Source organism: Culex quinquefasciatus, chromosome 3, assembly GCF_015732765.1.
Source record: "Culex quinquefasciatus strain JHB chromosome 3, VPISU_Cqui_1.0_pri_paternal, whole genome shotgun sequence".
NCBI lineage: Eukaryota > Metazoa > Arthropoda > Insecta > Diptera > Culicidae > Culex > Culex quinquefasciatus.
The window spans coordinates 171023631-171046730 of NC_051863.1; the positions used below are offsets into that span (position 1 = coordinate 171023631).

Below are 23100 nucleotides of genomic sequence, written 5' to 3' on the forward strand. Positions count from 1 at the left end.
GTTTGGCATGATGGTTTGATACATAAACTGTATTTATACGGTTTTCCAATGTATCTTATCAAAATTATCCAGCACTATCTTTCGGAGAGATCGTTCAGGGTTTTTCTGAATGGGATTGCTTCTGGATTATTCAACATTGATGCTGGGGTTCCCCAAGGAAGTATTCTTGGCCCACTTCTGTACAATATTTTTACATCTGATTTGCCTACTCTTCCTGGTAATGGTGTGTTGTCACTTTTTGCTGATGACACTGCCGTTATTTATAAGGGTAAAATAACCAGATATTTAGTTGGCCGTCTTCAGAAGGGTCTTGACGTTCTTTCCGAATACTTTGGCGACTGGAAAATTCGCATAAATGCAGCCAAAACTCAAACCATCATTTTTCCACTTTCCAAATCGGCCATTTGCCCCAAAGGATGATGTTTTGATTAAAATGAATGATGTTTCGATACCCTGGTCAAAGGAAGTTGTCTATTTAGGTCTCATACTTGACTCGAAACTATTGTTTCGGCAGCATGTAGATAAAATATTGAACAAGTGCAGCATTCTCATCAGGTGTTTGTATCCTTTAATTAACAGAAAATCAAAGCTATCTTTGAAAAATAAGTTAGCAGTTTACAAACAAATAATTTACCCCGTTATTGAGTATGCAGTACCTGTTTGGGAGTGTTGCGCTAGAACTCATAAATTGAAGCTCCAGCGTGTCCAAAACAAGGTACTCAAAATGGTTTTGAATGTTCCTGGCTGGACAAGATCAAGTGAGGTTCATGAATTAGCAGAAGTAAAAATGTTGGATCAGAAGATTCAAGAAAAATGTTTGAAATTCAGGGAAAAATGTGCTATATCTGAATACCCCTTGATTCAAGGATTGGTTTAGTTTATGGTAAGATTAAGTTAGTTTTAGGTTAGGTTATGTTTTCTTAAATTTTTTTTTCCTCATTGTACCTAGTGTTACAAAAATGATAAATCATATACTTTTAAAGTTAAGAAAATGAACAGTGTTTAAATCACGAAAAGCAAACTAAAGCTGAAGAGCCACAGCTGACCACTTATTATGTAAACCAAATGTAATTATTATAAGAAAGATTCAATAAAGTATATTTAATTCAAAAAAAAAAAAAATTCATTTTGTTGCATTTTTTAAGCTCTTTAAGATGCATTTATAATTTTGAAATTAAATTGAATTTTGCCTAAGTTATAGCCTTTTTAAGATTTTATACGTTTTTGAGCCTTTAAACTTTGTGTCCCGATTTGCCCCACTTCCCGTTGACCTAGAGTGCTCATATTTTGGCCAGATGCTAATTTTATATGTACAAACAACCCCTGAAAAATTCAGGCAGATTGGTGAGGTCCAAACGACGTCCCATACAAAAGGGTATGCCCTGTTCGTGGACTCGCTCTTAAGTGTTTTATTTCTATGTATATTGTTTAGTTTTTGATTTGTACTGGTTGTATAAGGCAAACGCTTCACAGACAAAAAAAGTTTAATTTTGGAAGGTTGAAATGTAGGTTGGTTGGATATTACCTCTTTTTTTCTCTTAAAAATGTGTAAAAATTGTGAACCTGATAAAAAAACATCAAAAACTGATTAATAATCATCAATTCTTGAAGCAATAATTCTCTTTTTTTGACACAAAATCTGTCACCATTTCCTGATAAATATTACCATTATATTTTTCCGTGTGCAATCTGTTGTCTATTTGCCGTTTTCAAGAATTTTTCAGCTAATTTGTCGATTTTTGTCTGTTTTCTATTTTTATCATGTTTCAAAATATTGTCTGGCACAACACACAAAGCCACATAAATCAAGTAGACCACCAAACCCGTAATTTTATTTTAATAAAAGAAGTTCTTCTTTCCCATGTGTTTTGCAGACTCAAACCTGTTATTTATACCGAGAACCTTAACAGTGAATATTTTTGTATTGATACGGTTTAAAAAAACAATATTTATTTAGAAAAAAAAGTTTTTATAAATAAGTTTTTTTGATGCAGAGTTTGATTAGACGTTACAGGAGCTAACTAAACTGTTGATACATCTTTTAAACTTCTTCAAATACTCGATCCCCGATCTTGGAGAGGTAGTGTACATGTCACGAAGCGTAAAATTTAATTTATTTCAATCACGCAATTTTTCGTTAACGTCGCCGTCCGCTGACGTGCTGTCCAGTCAGTCGCGCATCAACCCACGCACGAACCTGAAAATAGGGGTGGTCAAAGTCACGGGAGCACGTGGCCGGAATAAATCGTGTGTCTCTGTAAGTCAGGAGTGCGATATTGACTTTACAGATAGGGCTAAAAATATTTTAAATGAAAATTTATTTTAAAAATGTTTACATTCAACTGAAAAAAATATATGCCACAAATTGAGTAAATTTCCAATATCAATGCTTGAGTCATTTCCAATCAGTACACTGCCCCATTTAATGACATCGTTTTACCAATTCAATGTCAGTGTCTAAAGCACCTTTCGACGACCTGCGCGCGTTGGGCGCAAACTCCTCAACCCCGTTCAAGGTGGTGTGATTATCATTTGCACTTGCGGTTAAGGTTGCAACGTGCGCACACGCCTCAGACAAAAAGGAAAAAGAAAAGACAGTGCATTTCTTCTGATTTCTTCCCACCTCGGAGACGTGCAAAGCCTACTTTGAGGATTTCCTTGTTTTTTTTCTCTCTCTCTCTCCATGACCGCCTTTTTTCATGCTGGTTGCTGCTGGTCATGTGGTGTACCTTCTGAAAAGGGGTCACCAACAAGAGAGGAAGGAATGCAGCATCGAAGCAGGCCACGACGAGCCTTGAACTTTCGCCAAGACATTGCCATCAGGGGAGGAGGGCGAGCTACATGTCGTGCCGCCATCTTTTGCCTTGACGTGTGGCGAAAAGGAAGAAAAGAATTTCTCGGGCACTGCCGGCTCATTACACTGGATGGAGATGAATTTTGGATTTTGAATTGTAAAAATTGTAATCAGCTTTAATGTATCTTTTTTCTTTGCTTAAAAAAAAAGCTGATTAAATTTGACCAAACCCGTAACTGGTTCAGCGAAAAAAAAATCCTGTCTGGCAGTGCAGTTCCGCTAGAGCAAGCCATTTTTTCCAATTTCAAGCGGATTTTTATTGACTTACGCGTTGGAATAGTTCACTTTTTTTTATTAACCAGCACATTTGAACTCATTCAATGTCACTATACCTATCTACTTTACATTTTTGCTGCAATATAAAAAATTTATTCTCAAGAAAAAACCTGTAGAGTTCAGTCAATTTTTACTGACATGAAAATGACAACTGTCATTCTGTAGTGACACGTCTAGTTGATTTCTTGCAAGAGTAGCAAAAAATTAAGCCAAGACGACAAAATATAGCTAGATTTCCTGTTGTCAGATCGTCGTTGTCGTGATATCTTGTCGCACGCGCCTTCTCTAATGTTTTTTTTCTTCTATTTTTTACTATTTTTTACATTTATTACTCAGAGTAATAGAATCATAGATTTGAAGTAAATTAAAATTATTCTTATTTAAGTTTTTTATTAAGAAAATTTCTAAAACTACTTTTATTTTGTATTTTTTTTATTTATTTTTTTCAATTTTCAATTCATTAAAGAATTTTTTGTACTTTTTATTTGGATAAACATTCGTCCTTTTTTCCCTACGTCAAAAGAAGTAATTTTGCATCATTATATTTTTCATAAAAAAAAACAAAGCAATCCTTTTTAACGACCCCCGGGTCTTTTGTGGTCTCTGTTGCAAGTTTCTGCTCATTTCTAGGCGTTCGAAGGTTATGTGTGGTGAGTCACTCCAAACCTCTTTTACGCTATTTTTCATACAACTCTCCATATTATTTTGAGGGCTGGTCATACGAAATGGTAATGTAAATGAATGAAATTCTGTATCTTGAAAAGGAACTTTCTGATTGATTTGGTATCTTCGGCAAAGTTTTAGGTTATAATTAAGTCTTTTTCGGAAAAAAGTACTCGGAAAACAATACGATTATTTCTATACATTTAACTTTTTATCACTGAAACTTTAATTTTCAAAATTAGTTTTTTTTATTTCAGAATTTATTATACTAAAAATGACATATTTAGAGCTAAACTTTGTTTGCAGCGATAAACATTTTTTAAAGGTTGTGCCGTTAAAACGGACAACAAAAATTGAAAAATCAAATCAAATTCACATTTTTTTTTATTTAATGAGCTGTATTCAAGCTGTTCCGTTTTTTAAGTACATATTTTTCTTCGTTTTTGATTTCAAAAATGCTTCTTGAAAGAAACCATATAAATATTTTTGAGAAGCTGAGTAAATGAAATAATAAAAATATTTTTGCGAAGCTGAGTAAATATTAAACAATTTTCTCTATGAGACTATGCAAAATGGAGAATAAGTTCTGAGATAAACTTCACAAAAAAATTAATCGATGAATACTATTGTTTCGATTTGCAATGTTAAAAAAATGATTTTTTTTATCTTTTCATTAAAATAAACTCAAAATTCATGCATAACTTTCCAAATTTCTTTTTTCTCGCATACTTATTCAAAAGGTCCTACCAACATAGGAAACCCATGGCGCATTGGTAATCTGGCGCAAGTAATCTAGATTTCAGACCGAATTTCAACATTATGAAATTATTTGTATTGAAAAGAATTCACAAAAGTTTCATTCTTTAGCAATGAAAATCGAACTAATATTTTTAGAGATTTTCTAATTGTCCGATTTAGAGAGAAAATTTGTTGGATTTTTTTTCAGTTTTCAAATAATGTTTTTTTAAGAAAAATGTATTTTCCGAAAACTACAAATTAAAAGGAATGATAACTCCAAAACGGTGCACTTAATCAAAAAATCGGCGAAGTTTTTTTTTTTCGATTAGAAATTAGATTTTTAATGATGTTTTCGATGTTGTTCAAGATTATTTTCTTGCATGAAATTCATAGCTTTGAAAACATACACAGCAAAAAATCCGATAGTAAAATCGCATGCAAAAGCATGCACATCACCTTCGTCAAAAAAGATACTTAATATTACACACTGCATGTACAATTTTTGTAAACACAAAATAATGTTGCAACCGACGGGATTCAAACCCAGCACCAACAGTACGGACTGGCGCCTTAGCCCACTCGGCCATCAGACCGATGAAAAATCGAAAGGATAAACGCATATATCAGCTTGACATTTCGGTCAAGTAGGTTTCCCATACTGATGGCCTACATATTTCAGGGTGTAATATTACATAGAATTTCATAAAATAATGCAAAATTTATTTTATTTTATTTTTAATTTTTTTTTTCTTTTTTTTTTGCTGTGTAGTTTGTACCGTCATGCACTATGACTCAAAAGATGTTTTTATTAGTCCCATAAAACATTACAAAATTAAAAAAAAAAAGAAATAATTTGCGAAAATCTATTGTCAATTAACGTTTATAAAACAATTAATTTAAAGTGAAGGCTTTGAGATTTTTTGCAATTTTTTAATGAGTTTTCATACACTTTTTTAGTTTTCAAATTTTTGCTAAAACTCTAATTCCAATTCTCGTATTTCAAAAACGCCACTTCCGATTCTCTAGAATTTTAAAATCACAGGATTCATTACTCTGTACTTGCATTATTTTATTATTTGCGGTATATTGATACAGCAATTCCATTTGAAAAGAGCCTAAACCGAAAAAAAGTTCTCGATCGGGCCCAAACATTTTCTGGGGGTTCCTTGGCCTAAATAATTAGACCCGTATTTTTTTTTTGGCCATTAGTGTGACTTACATCGTGCTAGGGTGGTTCAAAAAATGGCAATTTTCTTCATTTTTCGAAAAAACCTCTTTTTCGAAAAGTCATATCTCCGCGCCATTTCATCCGATTTTAGCTGTCTTAGACGCAAAAGAAAGGTGATGAGTTTGGCTATTTGGGAAAAATAGTAAAAAGTTTCAAAAATCTTGCTTACCATTTAAAAAAGTCGCATGAAAACTTAAAATGGCGTTTTGACCGTGTCTGGTCCAAAGAGCGTATGTCTGAAAATATTGTTATCGGATTCCTCGGAAAATTTCACATAACTTTAAAATTTCAGCGATGACCTATGGATATTTGGGCATCAAAATTTTTGTTATTGAAAGATGCAACTTTTGGTACCATAACATCTATAAGTCCTCGCTGATATTTTAAAGTTATCGCAGTTTTAGTTGAAAAGGTTGATTTTTTGTCGATTTCGTCATTTTCCCGTTTTTGCGCGTGACGCGTCGAAAAACTCAGTTTTTATTTTCAAAAAATCATATCTCCGAAACGTACGGTTTGACATCGTCAATTTTTTTAAATGTTATGTGAAATTTTCCGAGGAATCCGATAAAAATATTTTTAGACATAGGAGCAATTCCATGCCAAATAGAGAATCGGTTGTACCCGACCCTCTCCAATTTCAATGAAACTTTGTAGACATGTTATCATTCGCTTATATAAGCCATTTTTGTGTATATGAAGCCAGTTCCACACGATAATGACATTTGAGAAGGGCGTAAGTGTTTTAAATATTTTTGTAATTCGGAATTTAAATATTTCTGTATTTCGAAGCCGTTGCATCGTATCAAAAAGTGGTCAAAGACAAGCTTGTAGGAAATTTGACGGGCTTTTCGATAAAAATACACTGAAAGAAAAAAACACTCAACTTTTATGAGTTTTTTTGATTTTTAAGTATAAAAGTCAAATTTGAGGGGGAGCCCACAATTTTTTTCGTTCAAAATTTTTGTGAAGTTAGCCTAAGATGTTACCAAAAGACTCACGAAAAATGCAGGATGGAGCAACTCACCTAAAAAAATACAAAAATCATTTACTGAAACTGTTTTTTTGAAAAGTGCTCTAAACGTCAAAATTTTCAAAAACTGAATACGGGAATCGATTCTCCAGACAATTTTACATAAAAGTCTTCATATTGACTACTGTCCTAAGTCCAATCCTTGTGAAGTTACAGCGGTTTTAAAAATAAAAATGTTGAAAAAATAGGGTTTTTGATGGTTTTTGGCAATTTCTATATGACACACTTGATTTTTCAGTCTCGTAAATATTTTTACCGGAAAGCTCGTCTAATTTCCCATAAGTTTGTCTTTGACCACATTTCAATTGGATGTATGAGCTTACAGATATAAGCTAATTACATTGCTCATAACTGAAACCATCATATTTTTTCAGTGTATTATAGTAACCTGGACAGTAAATTAGCTTATATCTGTAAGCTCATACATCCAATTGAAATGTGGTCAAAGACAAACTTATGGGAAATTGGACGAGCTTTCCGGTAAAAATATTTACGAGACTGAAAAATCAAGTGTGTTATATAGAAATTGCCAAAAACCATCAAAAAACCTATTTTTTCAACATTTTTATTTTTAAAACCGATGTAACTTCACAAGGATTGGACTTAGGACAGTAGTCAATATGAAGACTTTTATGTAAAATTGTCTGGAGAATCGATTCCCGTATTCGGTTTTTGAAAATTTTGACGTTTAGAGCACTTTTCAAAAAAACAGTTTCAGTAAATGATTTTTGTATTTTTTTAGGTGAGTTGCTCCATCCTGCATTTTTCGTGAGTCTTTTGGTAACATCTTAGGCTAACTTCACAAAAATTTTGAACGAAAAAAAATCATGGGCTCCCCCTCAAATTTGACTTTTATACTTAAAAATCAAAAAAACTCATAAAAGTTGAGTGTTTTTTTTCTTTCAGTGTATTTTTATCGAAAAGCCCGTCAAATTTCCTACAAGTTTGTCTTTGACCACTTTTTGATACGATGCAACGGCTTCGAGATACATAAATATTTAAATTCCGAATTACAAAAATATTTAAAACACTTACGCCCTTCTCAAATGTCATTATCGTGTGGAACTGGCTCCATATACACAAAAATGGCTTATATAAGCGTAGGATAACATGTCTACAAAGTTTCATTGAAATCGGAGAGGGTCGAGAAAAAAGTACCTGAAAAATTCCTGTTTTGGGCTGGAATTGCTCATAGGCTCTTTGGTCCAGACACGGTCAAAACGCCATTTTAAGTTTTCATGCGACTTTTTCAAATGGTAAGCTAGATTTTTGAAACTTTTTACTATTTTTCCCAAATAGCCAAACTCATCACCTTTCTTTTGCGTCTAAAATAGCTAAAATCGGATGAAATGGCGCGGAGATATGATTTTTCGAAAAAAGAGGTTTTTTTTTCGAAAAATGACGATTTATGGAATTGCTGTATATTAATGTGAGTTATAATAACTTATTTTGAGCATACGTGTATTCAAAAAAAATCTTGACCTGGTAACGATTTTAATCGATTTAAAAAAAGGAATATTCATATTTAGAAAAAAAAAGTTAATCTCAATAACCTGGTGAAAAAAATACGCAAACCAGTGTCACTTCGGCGATCACATAAATATCCGCACCGATCTCGCGGGCCAAAGTTGAACCGCGGCGCTGCTGGGACTGTCAGGGAAGTTAAAGAAAAGAACCTGAAGCAACTGTGTGTGATTATCGAGAAAAGGTCAACCTTGTGTCGGGGCAGCAAACAGAATAAAGTGGCAACCTCGTATGAACCGCGGGAAATTGATGGCGTTCCGGAATTAATTCTGCGCGTGCATTTTTAATGAGGTCCACGCGAGAAATGGAGGGAAAAAGGGTCACTGTCTGCGGCAGGTCATCTGGGACTCACGTGTGGTGGTGCTTCAGATAATGATCTTCAGAAATGTGACTTGGAGTTGCGGTCGTAAAAGAGCATTGGCGGTACCATTTGTAAGATTCCTTATCTCTGCAGTGGGTACATAATTTACCCATTGTTGGAGTTGGACAAACAAGACTGGAGGAGCCTTGGCGTGGTTGGATGTGGGTTACCTGGTTATTCCGAGTCAGACTCAATTGTGTATGCGATCTGTCGTTTGTCCTTTTATTTGTGGGCCAGGAACGAAACGAGGTCGTTCTGTCTGGCGGACTGCATCCATAATTTAGTGATCCCATTCGCTTTCAGGCAGTTTTATGAAATTTTAATTTATTTTTGTAAATTGCTACAAAAGTAATAAAAACAGATAACGATTTGAATAACCAGTTGAATTCTGAACAATCTACAGCCAAGAGTTCTGCACCAGCCGGTATCAACCAGCTCTTCTCTCTAACAGTATCTCGTCTCGTCACGCCAGCTCTGACTGACCGACAAGTCAACTCGATAACTCGTTTAACGATGACGATCATTTGAATAGTGAACGAGTTTCACCGGTCGACAACGTGACGCGCGTTGCGTTCCAGGGAGATCAACTAAGTGCCGACCACGAGAGCCCTAAACTCCTTGAACAAGTGCCGATTAGCTTACTCAATTTGTTCTTGTTGTTGTGCAATGACATTCGGAGAGAGAGGGGTGACTTAAACTTGACGAGAGTGAAGTGAGATGACTTAATCCATCATTCTGATGATGGGGGAAGTACTTTAAGCAGCTTGCGTAACCGTACTTAAGTAAGATTAGCGTTGACCCAGCAGGGGCGGTTCAACGCTGTTGGATGATACCGGCTGGCTTGGAGCCTCATTTGTCAACAGAACAGAGGGCTTCCGGACTCTTTCGATGGCTAGAATTCAACAGCAAAACTAACCGTTTAACACCTAACAGTCAACGAACTATCACAAAATCGAGTTAGAGCTGAGATTTAAATCTGTTGAATAATGCATTCTGCTTTTGTTTATGACCAATGACCACCCCTGTAAGGGAGATTGGTGACAAATGAGAAATAAACAACAATTCTATTGGAGGTTGTAAAAGGTATGATTCCGTTAATCAGGCATATTTGTTTTTGAAAACCAGTAATATATTGAAAAATCATCAATAAAAAAGGGTTTTCTACCAAGGTGTTTAACAATAAAATTATCGAGGTTCGATAACGCTAACGATAGTTTTATCGTAATTGTCGGGATAGATTATCGTTATCGTTATATCGATAATTCTATCGGCAATAACGGACGATAACTTAAATTTAATATATTTCTCAAATTAACAAAATCCAACCAAATTTTGTTGAATTTTCAAGCTTCCTCTGAACAATTCTCACAGATTTCAGTCATTCGTATTTTTTTAATCCGACTGAAACTTTTTTGGCGCCATCGGTATGCCCAAAGAAGTATCAATAGTTTGTCCATATAATTTTCCATACAAATTTGACAGCTATCCATACAAAAATGATGTATGAAAACTCGGGACCGTGGTGTAGGGGTAAGCGTGATTGCCTCTCACTTAGTCGGCCTGGGTTCGATCCCAGACGGTCCCGGTGGCATTTTTCGAGACGAGATTTGTCTGATCACGCCTTCCGTCGGACGGGAAGTAAATGTTGGCCCCGGACTAACCTAAAAAGGTTAGGTCGTTAGCTCAGTCCAGGTGTAGGAGTCGTCTCCCTGGGTTCTGTCTCGGTGGAGTCGCTGGTAGGCAGTTGGACTAACAATCCAAAGGTCATCAGTTCGAATCCCGGGGTGGATGGAAGCTAAGGTGTAAAAATAGGTTTGCAATTGCCTCAACAATCAAGCCTTCGGACACTTAGTTTCGAGTAGGAATCTCGCAATCGAGAACGCCAAGGCAATGCTGTAGAGCGAATAATTTGATTTTTTTTTTTGAAAACTGAAAAATCTGTATCTTTAGTGCACATGTTTGCCCACTTTTGAAAAAAAAAATTTTTGAAAAACTGAGAACCCAACATTTTCTAACGTCGATATTTCAGCAACTAATGGTTCGATTTACAATGTTAAAGTATGAAACATTCGTGAAATTTTCCGATCATTTTAAAAAAATATTATTAAAATTTTGAAATCATGACTAACATTTCAAAAGGGCTAAACATTAGATTTCAAAAATCAATACTGATTTTTTAAAAAAAAAAACAAAATTTCAAAATGTGGAAAACATCTTCACTAATTAAAAAAAAATTAAAAACTGCGACTATTTTCAAAAAAGTTACTTCAAAATGGCTTTAACTTGAAAACGGTGCACTTTATCAAAATTTCACTAAAGTACTTTTTGATTGAAAATTTGATTTTACATCGAAAAATGAAATTAAAAAAAATTTGCGACTAATATTTCGATTTTTTGAAAAAATCAGTATTGATTCAAAAATTCATAACTCGGTCAATGATTTTTTGCACAACCTGGAAATTTCTGAAAAGTTGGCATTTTATGTCCTCTAAAACATATCAAAAAAAAAAATTAAAAATAGTGTTTTTTTGCAAATCAAATTTTAGTGATAAAAAGTTAAATAAAAAAATCACCAAATTTTTTTTACAATGTATCATTTTTTTCCAGTGAAGTCCGTATCCATACCTACAACTTTGCCCAAGACACCAAATCGATCAAAAAATTCCTTCAAAAGATACAGATTATTTAATTTTCAAACATCATTTTTGTATGGACAGCTGCCAAATTGGTATGGAAAATTATATGGACAAACTAATGATGCAAAATGGCTTCTTTGGGCATATCGAAACCACCATAAAAGTTTCAGTCGGTTTAAAAAATACAAAAATAAAAAATAAAAAAAATATCGATTTAGTAGAGAACTGCTCATCTTAATTTTTTTTTGATATTATGATAAGTTTCAAAGTATAAATACTGAAAAAAAATCACAAAATACCGTATTTTCTCGAAAATACACATTTTTTATAATTCGCAATATGGGTACGAAACGATTCGAAATTTTGCATGCATCTTCACTGTTTTAGAGAGTTTTGAATAAAATACTCAAGTTTTCACAAAATACTGAATTTCCTCGAAAAAACTCAAATTTCTATAATTCGCATTATATAGATTTTTTTTAAAAACACCAAAAAGTTATTATTTTACGAAAATGGTTATTTTGCATAATTCCATTTTTTGTTTGAAAAATCCTATTATGAAACGGATTCAATCGATCAGGAATTGCGTTCTCAAGGTACAGTTTTTGGAATATTTTAGTAACGGTTATAGGACGTTTGCAAAAATGCTATGGAGACTTTTATGGACAAAATGGTTTATTTGATCATAGAAAAAGTACACACAAAGCTTCATCCAAATAAAAAACATAAAAATTAAGTTTTCTATAAAAATGCTCATTCTTGTGAGGATTGCATAATGGTGTAAAATTTCGCAGCTTATTATTTTTCACAGTATCGCCTTTCCATATTAAAATATTTGTATATTGAAACTTTTCTTAAAATTTTAACCAAGATGCCTATAACTTGAAACAAAATTTGATAGCAAATTTGATTTTACATCTAAAATTACTGTTTGAAATTTGAATGACATGTAATTTTTTAAGCATTATTTAAAAAATGTATAGCAACGGTACCAGATTTTGAACTATTGCCATCAGTGGTCACATTGGGTGAGATTGGGTCATACAAAAATGCTGAAATTTGTGTGACCCAATATAATTCCCCAGACCCAATGTCACCCTTGAGGACGGTATTCTTAACTCTGGTTTTAATAGCTCCCTTTAACTTATCTAAAATCACAGAAAAACTCAGAGTTCAACTTTTAGTGATAAAAATTAAAATTAAAAATTGGAATTTTATCCGTGATTTTTTTCACTGTACAAATTTTAACTTTAAATTTTGGCGAAGACACCAAATCGATCAGAAATTAACTTCCCAATAAATAGATTTTAAAAATTCAAGTACTAATTTTTTTGTATGACCAACCCTCAACTGTACATGGGGAGTTATATGGATAAACTAATGATGCAAAATAGTTTTTTTGGCATAAGGAATGCTTGGACAATCTTTCATCTAAATCGAAAATTATAAAATCAAAGTCAATCTTGAAAACATTTGCGAAAATTTTGAAATTTACTTAGAACTAAAAAATGCGAAAATCAGGAGAACTGGTCCGGGGATGATAACAAAACCTTTTTTCCAGCACATCAATTTTCCAGCTTGGGTAGGATGAGTTTAGTGCTCACATTGCCCAAAGCGATTCAATTTTGTATGGGAATTTGATACTTTTTAGAATTGAAATTCAAGAAATCACGTTTCGCGTTTTTTTTGCTTAAAAAATCACGTTTGTGACCAAATTTAGCCAGTTCCCTTGGTTTTTTTTCTGGCCAAAGGTATATGACATCGCGCTTTTGGCGCAACCCTTCCAAACTTTAAACCGCTGAAACTTTTTTTTGCTGTGAATGAATTTGGCTGAAATTTTGAGTAATATTAATAAACTATTTCAAGATTATGTGCTCAAAATATGAAATTGGTCCGATAAATATTTTTAAAGATGTCGTCAAAATAGTGAGTGTCGGTAAAAATCGCATTTTTTACTAAAATGTCAATAACTTTGAACTGATAATAGGTAGCTATGTTTTTAAAAAAGCATCTGAAAGTAGACATTCTTAAATACTTATGCTGAAAATTTCATGATGGTTGGTCGAAACACGAGTGAACACCAACAATTTGAATTTGGAGTTAGGTTTGAAAAATCTTCTACTTTTGACCAGTACTGTATACATGACGAAATCCAGTCTGCAACCCGCTAAGATCACCATCTCCATGCGAATGTAACGGAAGGTCTTGCAGAGCTAAGCCGTCACCTTTCGCGTGACTCACCCCCACAAACTGGCGTGTTCCTAAATAAAGTAGTAGGATTAACACCAGGTGATTCCTCACTATAACCGCGCCCTCTGTGCTGGAGCAAATTAGTCGAAATGTAAATGACGCATGGCCTACTGGTATACTGGTCCAAGGTGTTGTTGGCGCAGAGGTACGATATTCTAATAGAATTCAGACGTCACTGAATTCGAGGTTTCTATCGGTTAGTGTGGGCCCCGGGGTTGATACATTATTCAATACCCACCTTTTTGTCGCAATGGAAATGTTTCGGGACAGGTACCGGCTACTGTACGGAAAGTGACTTGACTCGGAGCGTCGTGTTTGTTGAAGGTGGTGTCGTCTGTTGGAGAATTTTTCCCACACCTTATTCAATGGCATTTGGTGTTAATAGATTCGTAGCTGATTATTGATGTTTTTTTTGGTTTCTGATTTCAGTGCGTTTTACTATCGATCCGGACCCTGCATGTGCTGATCCGGTACGCGATGTTCCTGTATGATATGCGCCAGGGAGGAATCACCCACGAGTGTAAGTAGCTACGCGGTTTTTGCTTTGATTTAAGAAGAGCAGCTAACGGACTCACAAAGTAGGAAAGCTCGCAAAATAACAGCAAAAATGATAATTGACTATAGAAATCCATTAATCATGCTTCACGCAATCGTAGCCGACTTGGCACGTGCTCCATCTTAATTTGATTTCTAATCAGTTTTGATTTTTTTCAATTTACAGCCATTTCATGGGACAAGCGGGGCCCGGTGGCGTACTACATCGAGCTGTCGTTCGAGGTGGCCGCCCTGGTCATCGACTTTGGCCACCATCTGCACATGTTGCTGTGGAGCAATATCTTCCTGTCGATGGCCAGTCTGGTGATCATTATGCAGTTGCGCTACCTGATCAACGAGATTCAGCGCAAGTTCAAGAAACATCGGAATTATCTGTGGGTGCTGAACCACATGGAGAAGAGCTACCCGCTGGCGACGGTGGACGACCTGAAGCAAAACTCGGACAACTGTGCCATCTGCTGGGAGAAGATGGAGACGGCCCGGAAGCTGCCCTGCTCGCATCTGTTTCACAAGTGAGTGGTTTTGAGTACGAGTTCTTGGAAATTTACTGATTGTTTTCAAACCCTTTCAGCTCCTGTCTTCAGTCGTGGCTCGAGCAGGACACGAGCTGCCCGACCTGTCGGCTGGGACTGAGCGTACACCAGAACAACAGCAACATCCTGCAGAACGAGATCCGCATTGACGATGCGGAACCGGCAGGCCGAACCGCCAACAACCACTTCTTCCACTTTAACGGCTCGCGGTACGTGTCGTGGCTGCCCAATTTCTCCGTCGAGGTGACGCACATCAACTCGGTGCTGCGTACGGAGTCGCTGCTGCGCGAGGCCACCACCGCCAACCACACGTCCCAGATCCGGAACATGGCCCGGGACGTGCAGGAGATGTTCCCGCGCTTTCCGCTGTCCACGCTGATCGCCGACCTGACGATTTCCCGCTCGATGGAGGTGACCATCGATAACATACTCGAGGGACGTCTGCAGGTGCCGGCACGGTTCCAAGAATTTGACGAACTGCTCGAAGACGAGCCGAACACGACGACCACGAACACGTCTACGACGACAACGCCCGTGACCACACCGAGCGATCCTAGTTTAAGCAACAGCCATAGCTTCAACGGTAGCAGTCAGGCCGCTGGACCGGTCTCGGCCTTCCCCGCCATCACCGCCAACGATTACTACGTCAACGCGGACGAGTTCAACCCGAGTGGCCACTACGGAACGAATCCGTCCTCCTCGTCGACCTCGTCCTCGCCAGGTGGAAGCAGCAGTGGCTACGAGGTCGAGCGAAGTACCAACATCTTTGGAAACTTTGACAACCTGCTGCGGGACGACAGCACCGACGACATTCCCCTCGGGGAGCGCTTCTCGAAAAGCTCGGAAGAGCGGGAACGAATTCTACAGCGGCGCAAGGAACAGCTGCTGCTGATCGCGAGGAGAAGGTGAGCGTTGCGATGAGACCTTCAACCATACAACTAACTAACCCTAAACAACTCTCTTCCAGATATCTCGAAAAGAACAAATCCGAACTGAACCAGTCCTCGCCGGTGGCCGGCTACAGCCAAGGGGACGCCATCCGGCATCGAAACAAGAGCTGCATGGACGAAGTCGTGCCGCCATCCTCCTCCTCCTCGACAGAGCCATCCACTTCCGCATCCAGTGAGCACGTGCACCAAGAGCAACTGCGGCCAAATTAAGCTATCCTCCTCCTGCTCCTACTCCTCCTCCACTTCCCTCCTCTATAACTCTATCAAGAAAAAAAACTAGGGCAGAACATGTGATCATTATCAAGTAGAATACTGTAATGCATGTAGCGAAAGCAACAACAGAACAAACTTGTAACAAAAATAACAAAACACAACATTAACAGAAGGGCAAGCTGCGTAGAACAGAAACAGTATCGACTTAGTGAACATTAAGGAAAGCAAGCAAAAATATAAAAAAAAGAGAGAGAGGTAAGATTTTAGTGTGCTCAGCTCGTTGGATTGAATCTGCTAAATAATACATACTAGAGCAAAAGGCTTAGAAGAAAGATCGTGGTCAAACGACAGTCAAAAAAAGAAAGCTAGAGCAAAATGAACTGCAAGCGTTGTGATGTTATTTATTTATATATCGTAATGTAATGTGTAGCAAAGGAAAAAAAAACAGCAAAAACAAACAAAAACATATTTTAAAAACAAAGACGCGATGATAAAAAACAGTAGTCTTACTATAATAAAATCATTGAGTTGTTAATTGTTGTGTTTCGGTTCTGTTTTGAAATATCACCACACTTAGTTCATACTGAATTTACTTAATTCCGGTGGAATCAACTGTTTGTTTGTTTTTAACATTGGGCAGCTTGAGTCTTCAATTTGTTTCAGAACTTCTCACTTCAAACAAATGGAATCATCAGTTTGTTTCAGAACCTTTGACTTGGGATAGTTTGAATCGTCAGTTAGTTTCAGAACCTCTAACTTGAGACAGCTGGAATCATTCGATTGTTTCTCTTTAGTTTGTTTCATAACCACTGAGTTAAAACAGCTAGAATCATCAGTTTGTTTCAGTACTTCTTACTTAAACAACTGAAATCACCAGTTTGTTTCAGAACTTCTCATTTGAGACAGCTGGAGTCATCAGTTTGTTTCAGAACCTCTCACTTGAGACAGTTGGAATCATCAATTTGTTTCAGAACCTCTGACTAGAGACAGCTGGAATCATCAGTTTGTTTCGGAACTGCTGACTTGGGGCAGCTGGAATTATCAATTTGTTTCAAAACCTCTCGCTTGGGACAGCTGGAGTCATCAGTTTGTTTCAGAACCTCTAACTTAAGGCAGCTGGAATGATCAATATGGTTTTAGAGCCTCTAATTTGAAACAGCTGCGAGTCCTGTGTTCTGAGCTGAAAAAAAACCACGTTAAATTAATGCTCAACAAGCAAAACTTACGTTTGACCAGATCAAAACAAAACAAACCAAACCGATTTGACACATTCTGCTTTTCGTGTTCGCCGCTTGGTGCCGCCACCGTCATTGAAGGGAAAGGAAATCTTGTTGTCCTGCTCTCGTGCTCTTCTCGCAGCCAAATGAACTCATCGAGCAAGGTGAATTCTAGCGAAGGTGTGCCACATCTGGAACTGATAAAATGTTACAAATTGAATATTTTTGTATTGTTGTTGTAAACAGCTGCAAGAATAATTTAAAACTATCGCTTTACTTTGATCTCCTTTCCAGAAAATCTCAAAATCAAAACAAAAATACTTCATCTGTTCCTCGTTTTCTTCCACCGTTCCCACCCGACCATGCGTCAAGTGTTTCTGTACGCTGCACTTGACTGACAGCTCGCGTGACCAGCGTGTGTTTGTGTTGTCTGCGCACTCACCAACACACCCTCGGAGAAAGCGCGACGGTAGCGGTTCCCGTCTGGCACTTCCCGAGCCGTGGCGGCCAGTCGCGGTTTCGCTCTGGGCTGCCGTACACCGGGTGACGTTTGTCCGTCAAAAATTTGAAGACGCGCGCCGGTAAACAAACGCGATAAACACTCACACACGCAGTAGGCCGCTCTCGGGTCGTAGTCGGCTGCGGTCGGGTCGCGCACGCGTTCGTGTTGGTGCATTGTTTTGTGCGTCGCGGTCGCGGTCCCGCGGCCTGCTCGGATGTTTTTGGAAGAGTGCGTGATTTATGCATTGTTTGTGTACCGGATGCGGGGGACCGGAGAATTATTGCAGAACGATTGAGTTATTGACGGGGCAGGTAACGTCCGGAGGCGCATTGTGCGCGGTCGTTTATTTTTGTATTGGGCAAGGCGGAGTGGGAGTTGTATACGGTGGAGAAAGCGAGAGAGCGAGCAGTCCCGAAACACCGGCTAAATTTAGACGTAAATCGTGCGCTGGAAAAAAGGTAAACAAACGGTTAATCGAATTCCGGTACAGAAGGCCACTTGAGGGTGGAATATTTTTTACAAACATTTTAAATCAATTTTGAAAACATCTGTTTTCAATTTCAATAACGAGACGCTTAAGAACCTGATGATGGAATTACTAATCAGACGAAGCAGCCTACTGCGACCGGACTGGCACGTGCGAAACTCCGTCACCACGATTAATCACGATTTTAAATTTTGCCTCGTCAGAAGGTCACGAACAAGTTCACGAAACGAGCGATAAGAGTGCGAACACTGCGACAAAAAAAGTCAGTCTTTCGATGGTTTTCGGTCGCGCGTTCCGAATTGATTGAAGATCGGCGTCTCGTTGTTTGGAATGAAAATAACAAAGAGCAAAAGAATAGACGATGACCGCGAAGAAAAATATCGAATTAGATTCGGGCGTTTTTATTTTCCCGGTGGGTTGTGGTCGATTTATACGTGGATTGATTCTATTTATTTTATTCTGTGTTTTTTTCTTCTTCTCTGAATCGTGAAGTGAATGATGATAAACTTGGAGCGCGCGCGATTCGATGTTTATTTTTATTTGTTTGGAAATTTAAGGCAGAGAAGACTTTGATTTTTTTTGTATGCCTGACTTTTGGCTGGGATTTAAACTCTCAATATTTGAACCATCTGTAGAAACGGCGCCATAATTTTATTTTTAGATTTTTTTTTTCTTTTGATTTGTTTGAGATTAACCCTTTTGGCTGAAGCCGCATCAATTATTTTTTATGGTAATTATTTTCCATCAAAATATATAGTTTTAAACAAGTAAGAGGTGTTCAATGTAATGTCCACTTGAACGAGATGACTTGGCAAAGCATGAACGCAGTTCAGCAGTTATGCAAATGGTCGTTCGGGCAAGCCTTTTGGGATTGAACGAGGTCGTTTCGGTGAAGTGGCTGTGTGTTGTTTTAACTTGAGAACTCAAGTGGCCACACACAACTGCGGATCGATTGGAACTTTGACTGCTGCGCTAAAGATTCTAGACATTGTAATGTGTGGTTTAACGGATCTCTGAAACTATTCAAATATCTAATTTGCCCATAACATTTTGCAAATAGTGTCATTTTCGCCATGAAACTATTAGTTGTAATAAATCTTGCTAAATCTCTTAACCGAAACTTGTTTTAATTTGAGTACAATTGAGAAAAGGCGTTGTCTTCTATCATGTCACTATTAGGACAATGTGACTATGTATTTGACATTATATGAATTCTCCAAACACGGACAAACAGACGTATACTGCCCCTATAGCATAAATGTCCCATAAGCATATTCATCGTTTTTGAGTTATTGATGCAGTTTGACGCAAAATTGTGTGCTTTTTCAGAATAGTCTCATGACTAAGTTAGTCTTAAGGTGATATGATCCATGTTCGTTGTTGATCAAAGATTTAGCTGTTTTAGCACTCCAGAACACACCGTTTGATGCTACCTTCCCTGACAAATGCAGCTTTAGCTGAAAAGCACCCGGACATGAAAACTGTAATTCCTAATTCCCTGATGAAGACGACATATTGCGTCGTAACGTCGGAATAAAAAAGAAAAAAAACTACAAGTTTTTGAAGTTGTCTCTGGCTGCTGGGACGGAAAAGCAACCTAAAAGTTAGTATTTACATATCCAATTAAAAGTTTTCATCCTTCAGCCCTACTGCAAAAACAAAGGTAAATTTCATATTTGAAGCCAAATTTTCAACTTTTTCGACAAACGAATCACAAAAAAAAACTTTATTGTATTCTAAATAGTTTAAAGTTGATAAAACATTAAACATTTTTTTGAACAAAAATTTGAAATGAAATTTGAATTGGCCTAAAAAGAAGAGCAATTCCATGCCAAATTAGGAATCGGTTGCACCCGACCCTTTCCGATTTCAATGAAACTTTGTAGACGTATTGTCCTAGGCATACCTATACATGCCATTTTTATGGATATGGAACCAGTTTTAATCGATAATGACTTTTGAGAAGGTCGTAAGTGTTTTAAATATTTTTGTATTTTGTAATTTAAATATTGCTGTATCTCGAAGCCGTTGCATTGTCTCAACAAGTGGCCAAATACAAACTTGTAGGAAATTAGACGGGCTTTCTAAAAAAATACACTGAAAGAAAAAATAAATAAATAAATAAATAAATAAAGATCAAAAAGTTTAAAAGTTTAACAGAAACAGTTTCAGTAAATGATTTTTGATTTTTTTTTTTTAGGCAAGTTGCTCCATCCTGCATTTTTCGTGAGTCTTTTTGTAACATCTAAGGCTTTTTCTCAAAAATTTCGAACGAAAAACAACGTGGGTTCACCTTCAAATTTGACTTTTAAACTTAAAAATCAAAAAATCTCATCGAAGTGGCGTGTTTTTTTTTCATTCAGTGTATTTTTTTCGGAAATCCAGTCAAATTTCCTACAAGTTTGTCTTTGACCTTTTTTTGATACGATGCAACGGCTTCGAGATACAGGAATATTCAAATTCAGAAATACAAAAATATTTAATACACTTACGCCCTTCTCAAAAGTCATTATTGAGTGAAACTGGCCTCATATACACACAAATAGCTTATGAAAGCGCAGGATAACATGTCTACAAAGTTTCATTGAAATCGGAGAGGGTCGAGAATAAAGAACCTAAAAAAGATCAAGGGTCCTGATTTTTGGTTCAAAGATCAGAAATCACTCACTCATCGCCGAGCGAATCTTTGCCGACTGGAGCTCGCAACTATTCGCAATTGAACACTACACTCAGGCTGCCTGCGATTTGCTCAATCGCTTCTCCCAGCGACACAAATACTTCGTGAATTTCTTTGCCCACTCCGTCCGTTGACCCGAGTCACACACGAATACGTTCCGAGAGGAGAGAATCTAACATCATATCAGCTCGGCGCTCTTTTGGCCTGCACTACACTACAGTTTGCTGTAAATTTGTATTTGGTATGATGGAAATTGCTTGTAAATGTGTCTTTGATGTCGTGTTATCAACAAAATTACAAAACACTTTTGATAACATAGATTTTAACCAGTTTTATAAATGAGTAAAACAAAGCCGATCGCAAAAGATTTCGACTCAGCGACTGAGTGACACAACGCAATCGGTCTCTCTGAACCATTCGCTGTACTACTCGATGGAAGTGAGATGGAGAGCAAAAAGAGAGTATTCTGTAGCGATTGGTTTGGAAGCGACAAACGGTAGGAAACGATCAGAGTAGGCTTTTGTCGCTTTCGATTGGTGGAAGCGAGTGAATGAATCGTTTTGGAGCAATCAGGACCCTTGCTGTAGATATACTTAAAAAAAAACAAGTTTAGCAGTTATGTATGATGTAACCTTTCTTCTGCAAAAAAAACTAAACTTCTCTTGTTAAGGCCATTGAAAATTTTATTGCAAGCAGGGTTGTTAAAATATCAAAATATCAGCTCTCAGCAACTACAATTATCCCACCTGAATATTCATGCCTCAAATACAACTATTCTTCTCTCCTTATTGAAACTCTCAGCGCCGAACATAGCCGAACACGTTTTCGTGTTTACACACTCGCATTTGACATCCTTTTCTCTCTCATTCCCGCTTCCACGATCATCCTACCGCGACAGCGTTTAACCACAAAAGCCGCCACAAAACCAATTTCGCACAAGCAATTTAACGGGACGTCATGCGTGGTCGGCTCCTAATCGCCATCTCGCGTTCTCTCATTGCAGTTTTCGGAGAGATTGAGAGACTCAGCGGTGAGAGCGCATAGTCGAGGAAAAGGGAAGGAGTGACAGAGAGAGAATGACATCGCTGGGTATCACTAGACACAAGAAGAGATCTCACAAGCTATACACAGCTAAAAAAGTAGTAATTCAGCTGCGTGTAAAAGGTCTGGGTGTAAAAAAATTGCATTATTTTATGAAATTCTGTGTAATATTACACCCTGAAATATGTAGCCCATCAGTATGGGAAATCAACTTGACCGAAATGTCAAGCATTTATATGCGTTTATCCATTCTATTATTCATCGGTCTGATGGCCGAGTGGGCTAAGGCGCCAGTCCTTACTGTTGGTGCTGGGTTTGAATCCCGTCGGTTGCATTTTTTTTGTGTTTACCAAAAAATGTACATGCAGAGTGTAATATTGAGTGTTTATTTTGACGAAGGTGATGTGCATGCTTTTGCACGCGATTTTACCATCGGATTTTTTGCTGTGTAGTGACGGCCGTTATACTCTCGGATGTTTTTGGTGCAGAGATTATCAATTGATAGCTTTTCTATCACTCATTTGCAACACTGATTGCAAGTTTTTGTATCCCCTTCAAAAATACCCACAGCATTGGGGGGCAAAAAAAATGTTTTTTTGGTCAATTAGAACAGTTTTAAACTTTTTGCAAATTTCGTATTTAGAATTTTGAGAAAAATATTATAGAAATGATGCAAATTTTTGGTAGTAGTTTGACGGAAATAGCTTTCAATATTGTGATACTTTTTGCTACAAAATTTTGATAGTTGGGTTGAAAATAGAATTCAACTTTTTAAAGTTTGTTTTTTACATTTTTGCTATAACATTTCATCATTTCTTTTAAAATTACGCAAAAATGTTTCTAGACATAGTTTTTGACACAACAAAAAATCATTTTATGTATGTTTTGACTTACACACTTAGGTTTTTTAACCGAATTCGGTGAAATGTTACCGACTCCTGAATGATCAGAAAACTGCAAAATTCCGAATTTAACTAACATTCTTTAGTTGAGTTAATTAATGTTTATCTCACAACCGAGTTTCGGTTGAAATTTGTTCATTTTAACAGATAAAAAATCTTATTTTTAACAATTGTGAATAAAAGTTTAATTAAAAAAAAGTGAATATAAACTGTGGTTCAGTAGGAATCGACTGAATTAATGGTTGATTTATTTGACGAGCTTTGAGTGAAATATTCTTGACAGAATTTCAGCAAAATATAATTACTGTGAAATTTATTATGCTTGAAATTTCAGATATTCATCTTGATTTGAACATATAAATACAAAATTGCAATAATATCAATAAGGATTTTTAGTTTTAGATGAATATTTTTCAAAATTCCAATCGTAAAAAATCTCAACTTCCTAAATCACAAGAAGACA

General features: G+C 36.8%; 2 protein-coding genes across 2 annotated transcripts in view; both read left to right on the forward strand.

Moving 5' to 3' along the window:
* Window positions 1-16256, forward strand: part of LOC6049147 (E3 ubiquitin-protein ligase AMFR) — an 82361-nt gene extending 66105 nt beyond the window's left edge. The window contains exons 7-10 of the mRNA XM_038258586.1: window positions 13990-14080; window positions 14282-14627; window positions 14687-15553; window positions 15616-16256. Coding sequence (XP_038114514.1) covers window positions 13990-14080; window positions 14282-14627; window positions 14687-15553; window positions 15616-15808 — 1497 coding nt within the window. The 3' untranslated portion in view covers window positions 15809-16256. The remainder of the gene's footprint in view (window positions 1-13989; window positions 14081-14281; window positions 14628-14686; window positions 15554-15615) is intronic.
* A 1266-nt stretch (window positions 16257-17522) lies between these two features.
* Window positions 17523-23100, forward strand: part of LOC6049148 (homeobox protein PKNOX1) — a 140680-nt gene continuing 135102 nt past the window's right edge. The window contains exon 1 of the mRNA XM_038258588.1: window positions 17523-17988. The gene's annotated coding sequence lies outside the window, so the exon portion shown is untranslated. The remainder of the gene's footprint in view (window positions 17989-23100) is intronic.